Source organism: Pelobates fuscus, chromosome 7 (genome assembly GCF_036172605.1).
Source record: "Pelobates fuscus isolate aPelFus1 chromosome 7, aPelFus1.pri, whole genome shotgun sequence".
In the NCBI taxonomy this organism is placed as follows: Eukaryota; Metazoa; Chordata; class Amphibia; order Anura; family Pelobatidae; genus Pelobates; species Pelobates fuscus.
This window is the reverse complement of record NC_086323.1, coordinates 22,932,905-22,938,904: the sequence shown is the minus strand read 5'-3', so window position 1 is coordinate 22,938,904 and position 6,000 is coordinate 22,932,905. Positions and strand designations below refer to the sequence as shown.

The 6,000-nt window shown below is 41.9% G+C and overlaps 1 protein-coding gene across 1 annotated transcript in view; it reads right to left on the bottom strand.

The window, feature by feature from the left end:
- Positions 1-5,716: 5,716 nt before the first annotated feature.
- Positions 5,717-6,000, bottom strand: part of SLC5A9 (solute carrier family 5 member 9) — a 34,239-nt gene continuing 33,955 nt past the window's right edge. Inside the window, exon 16 of the mRNA XM_063427782.1 lies at positions 5,717-5,953. Coding sequence (XP_063283852.1) covers positions 5,745-5,953 — 209 coding nt within the window. The 3' untranslated portion in view covers positions 5,717-5,744. The remainder of the gene's footprint in view (positions 5,954-6,000) is intronic.

The window sequence follows — 6,000 nt, the reverse complement described above, 5'->3', positions numbered from 1 at the left end:
TGGTCTGCTGGTATGTAATAATCATTTTGTTCAATGGAGTATTTTCCAGGGATGTTACACAGTGGCGTCACTGGAGGAGGAGGGGGGGGGGGGAGGGGTGGGGGGCAGAAGGGGCCATCCGAGACAATGATCCACTGGTAGTGAACCCTTCCACTCAACCCACCATAGATGAAGGTGGCACTCCACAAAGGATCTGGTAAGACCAAACCCCCCTGATCTGACTAAGACTGTCTGGACTGATCCTGCTGTCCTGAGACAGGAGACCTTAGTGGACCCTAGTTTAGCTAGGATGGGGGACAGGGCAGAGACAGGAGAGGTAGGACCACAGGGACAGCGGATCTTTTGGGAGGGGGGGCTGCTGTACATGGAGAGTAGTGTGAGGGAGGTGGGGCAGTAGTAGAAAGTGACCCATCAACTTGTTGTCCCTTCTTACTGTCGAAACCCAAACTGGTGACATAGATGTGAGTCTGCCTTTGCCAACTAAAAGAGATTTTCAATACCCACCCAGTGTTGGCCGGTCCTCTCCGAATTACAACAAGCTATTTATTGTGAAAACGGATGCCTCTACTTATGGCATCGGGGCAGTCTTAAATCAAGTGGATGATCAGGGGAATAAGCATCTAGTAGCTTTTCTCAGTCAGAAGCTGCTGGATCGAGAGGTCAGCCATGCGGCCATAGAGAAAGAGTGCCTTGCTGTAGTCTGGACTCTCAAGAAGCTACAAACCTATCTCCTATCTTCATGGTGGTAACAGACCACAATCCCCTCTGCTGGCAAAACCGAGTGGCAGGTGACAATTGGAGACTGCTGAGGTGGAGCTTGACACTTCAGCAGTACAATTTTACCATCCAATATCGCAAAGACCAGTCACAGACATGGCAGTGCTGATGGACTGTCTAGGTCCACAGGCTTCCCCAAACTCTGGCCCTCCACATGTTGCTGAACTACAACTCCCATGATTCTATGAATGAAATAGATAGGCTGAGAATCATGGGAGTTGTAGTTCAGCAACATCTGGAGGGCCATAGTTTGGGGAAGCCTGGTCTTGGAGAATAAAGGGCCCTGTCCTCTTGCATCCTTTGACCCAGGCAGTAGGGTCCCAGCCTGGCAGAAGGACTTTTTTAGGGGAGGAAGAAATGTTACAAAAAGACACTTTAATGTGTCACATGGCACAAGATGGAGAGCCTCCCCCCATGCTGAGATATCTACATGGCAGTTGCTGTTTGAAAATAAAGGTTGTTGCTGTTTGTACCCTGAAAGAAGCTGGTTGTCTCTTTCCTTGCTGTAACTATCCAAGATTTGCTTTAATGTGAATGCTGGTGGATAAAGGGACTCCAAGCCCATGTCATAACAATTAGTATAGTGATCAGCTGTGCAAGTTAGTGGAAGTACCTACGGACGATATTAGTCTGTATCGTCACAATATGTATATATATATATTTTCTCACCCCTCCTGGGTGGTATGTTTATTCCTCATTCTCGGGTCCTCTACCAGAGGCCTGGGAGTTTGAGGGTTCTGTGCAGTATCTTAGCTGTTCCTAGAACTGCACTCTTCTCGACAGCGATCTCAGATGTCCTACCTGTGATCTGTTGAAGCCACTCCCCCAACTTGGGAGTCACAACCAGGAGTGCTCCTATCACAACTGGGACTACTACTGCCTTCATTTATCACATCCTTTCTAGCTCTTCTTTCAGTCCTGGGTATTTCTCTACATTCTCATATTCCTTCTTCCTGGGTTTTGGCACATCTGTTCCTTGTCTACCACCAGGTCGGTTTGGTTGGCCAGCACTTGCTTGTCTGTCTGGATATAGAAGTCCCACAGGATCTAAACCCTGTCATTCTCAACTACCCTTTGTGGTATCTCCCATCTGGATTTAGGCAGGTCCAATCCATATTCTGTGCAGATGTTTCCGTACACAATCCCAGGAAGTTGGTTGTGTCTCTCCATGTATGCTGTTGCTACTAACATCTTGCATCCAGCATCCAGAGAGCTTAGACGACATATTTTAGGAGACAATTTACATGGACAGATAATGAGGATACTTTGACATAGCTTTACCATGGACTTGGAGAGAGCATGTTTTCTGCATGAAACAATTATATCACACTGAATCCCTCAGAGACAAGAGAGGGAAGTAATGATTGTATATTTAAAAGGGGATAACTCATTTGCCATGAAAACTGCACTTTCACCCCGTGGCCCGATTACTTCGACACAGTCTAAAAATGTACCACTAGACCATCCCTGCTAATGCTCTTCAAAACCATCCTTTTCATTTTAACAGAAACTGAACAATATGTTCAGAACAATTTGTAGATAACAATGGCATGTGTCAAAATGTATTCAGTGTATTCTGAATCATCGTAAAACTGGAAATCAATAGCGATAAACTAAAGGTTCTATCTGCCTGTTATGATATTATGTGACTTTTGTACAAATAAGAACTTTACATTAATTCTCCCAGACAGACTGCCAAAGGTGAACCTTTAGAGGGGAATTATCAAGGTTTTTTATTTTTTCTAGTCTGCTTTAAAATGATTCAAATTTATTGTAAGAAAGATATAGTTCTCTCTTTTTGTAATATGATGGGCTTTAAAAGCACAGGCTGGTTTTAGTAGACATGTAATTGGGCAGAGTATGGGTGCAATTGGATGGGGTATGGACAGAACAAGGAGCATTTGTTTCCCCACTTGCCTTCCATTGAACCCCATTAAAATGCCTCACTTTGTTGTACTAAGGTTCCGCTGTGGCATAAAAGGATAGGGTAATATTTGCCTCTGCGTCTAAAGTCATGACCTTTTGTCACGGCTTCATAAAATCCTGGAGGGTTATTACAATACACAGTCACTCATGGAAATTTAAAGCATGTCCAAAAAAAAAAAAAAGAAATATGCTCAACATAAAACTTGTGAAAAGTGGATTCATTAGACTAATTTGCTGAATTAACCAAGTCCCCAAAATGACATCAAAATAGACTTCAGAATTTTTACAGTTCGGAGATAAAAAATAAAAATATATTTTTGTTGTTGTGAACTACACATAGGATACACCGTCCTTGACCTCCTCAGCATTAAAACATACAGTGATGTGTGGCATTTGTTTGTATCAGATCTCCACAGCAAAAACTCACAGTAACGTGCTGTGTGTATCACATTATAACAGGACTACACAATACAACTTACAGTAATGTACATATAGTGATGGGTCATGGAGCTCCATTGTAATAAAAATGCACATTTTGTATAACCATATGACAGAGCTCCATTTTAAGAATTCTTACAACTGCTGGTGACTTTTTCCCTCTTCTCTCCATAAGTGAAATGCTAAAGGACCAGGGGTGTTGCTAAATGGTAAAAAAAGACAAGGGGCTCTAGCCCAGTGTTAAATTTTTCTAAATTTCTCATGTAAATTTCCACTCCTAAAACTATCACAATATACAGAGAGCAAGTGTGAGAGTGTGTTTGATGTAGTGTGAGATAGGGCTTTATTTTGTGAAAACAATTCATAGAAAATATAGGTTGCGCCAATATGAAGTCCAATTAGTCCACAATTGCTGGAGTCTTTTCTTAACTGGTAAAATTCCAGACTTCAAATGGTTGGAGTATATGAAATAAAAGCAAAAGAGAACCAGTGATGGTGCAGAGCGTATGGCACTAGGTGTAGGACATACAACAATAATGTATACGGTATATCACTCACATTTGAGAGAGCTATAATACCAGCTCTGAGTTTAGCAGCATGCAGCTGTACAATCCCCACTTATGGATATGTAGATATGTACACTTAAGAAAGCCCCCAGTTGAAATGCGTTGCATTTATTATGCTTTTGGCTGTTTTTTTTTTCCCAATCTTCGTCTGTTCCTGGCACTAAGAAATGTACAGAATAAGGATACTTTAGATATTACTCCTTGGAAAATCTACTTATATCCCTGGTGGGGATTATACCACCCAAGTGCTACCATCTGAGCAGGATCTACTGCTCCACCACATGTGAGTAGAATATTCTTACTTTTGCACCATCACTATATTTTTTTTCCTTTTATATATCAAACCACACATTGAGGGACCAGCCACCAGGTCTACATATCCATCAGTGGGGATTGTACAGCTGCATGCTGCTAAACTCAGAGCTGATCTTATAGCTCTCTCAAATGTGAGTTATATACCTTACACATTACGATTGTATGTCCTACACCTAGTTCCATAAGCTCTGCACAATCACTGGTTACCTTCTGCTTTTATTTCATATAATCTCACCATTTGAAGTCTGGACAGTTACCAGTTAAGAACGGACTCCAGCAATTGTGGACTAATTGGACTTTATATTGGCGCAACCTATATTTTGCATACATTGTTTTCTCTATATCTTTCAATAAGGGGTTGATGGCGACCCTTACTATTAGTGTTTGCTGCCTGCCATTTTATCTATTCCTAGTTGACACTCCTATCTGTGTACGCTTTATTTCGTGAAAGCAATGTGTGGTTTTTTTTTTAATTATTATTAGAAAAATTATAATACCTGGTGTTCAACTGTGGAGAGCTCCTACCGACTGCAGTCCTTGTGTGTGTCTCACAGGCACCAGTACTGATAGTATCACAGCACTGCCATGGTAAAACAATGTTATGAATGACCGGAGCTTGCACGGGTACTAAACAGGCAGAGCTGCCAACCAGAGCTCACTGGCCCAGTGCACCAACTACAGAAACAGTGAGAGATCTCATCTGCCCACTAAGGCACAAAGCACTCTCTGCAGGGAGCAGTCAGGGTGCCCCAAGGTGGCTGGCTGTGACATCTTAAAGAAGCTCAAACCCTGACCAATTTACAAAATAAAATATTTTTTCTGAAAGTTTTTTTTTTTTAATGCTTTATGTTTACTTTAGATGTAGCCTTCCACTGTCATCAAGTCTACTATATTTTGAAATAACTTTTTCCACCAGAATTATACAGAGGTTGACGGAAAACACAATGATGCTTATTTGAGTGCAGAGTGTGTGTGTGTGTGTGTGTAGGAGTCTTGCTAAGAACTCCAAAGAATTCCAAACAATGGCCCCTACATTAACAGAGATAACATGACAAATCCTAGCATCTTATCTTCAGGGCCGGCGCTACCATTAAGGCGAATAAGGCATTCGCCTGGGGCGCCGGCCTCTAGGGGGCGCAAACCAAGAGGTTTCCCGGTGGGCTGCCCTGCTGTAGCTGTCTGGGAATGCTGTGCTGGGTGAGCGGCTCCTTAGCCACCCCCCAGCGCAGCCACTCACCTGCTGGGCTCCCTCTGCAGCCGATTACTACTGTTCTCCAGGAACTCAAAGAAAGCATAGCCAGAAACAATCCATGCTGCACAATCAGGCATTGAATGTGATCCTACCGTGCTGCACAACAGAGGGTGTACAGCACAGATCTGTTCCTTACCACATGGAAGAATCTATAATATTTTTTATAATGGGTGGCTTCTTTCCTAAGGAGCTGCTGGATGTATAATTAAAAATTAAGACCACCACTAATATTCCCTAGCCCCATGCACCACATGTAGAGATTGAAGGCTAAAGAGACTCACCTACGAGGCTTCTGATCCAAAATCCCAACCCATAGTAATGCCATACTCTTACCCACTCAATTCCCCTGGAATGTCCTCAAACACTGGAGAGTTATTATACAGACACTAATTTTTTTTCATTTTTTTATTAAATTTAATTTTATTATTTTTTTTACAAAATATTTCTTCTAAGATTTGACAAGTTTTCTTTTAACCAAAATAACCCCAAAGGAAAACATTGATAGCAAGCAATATCAAGGCATTAATATCACAAAACCTTTTCCAGAAAGGCTCTTCTTCTATATTGGTCATCTTGTTCTGCTGAATGAGCTGCTCTTTCTTGGATAACTGGGCTACAGGATGGAGAGATAGACCACAGAACCAGTAATACACTTTCTTCCAACAAGAATGATGACCTTCTAAAAAGGGCGGAAAAAAAAAAAAGGAGATTTAGATTAAATATTAT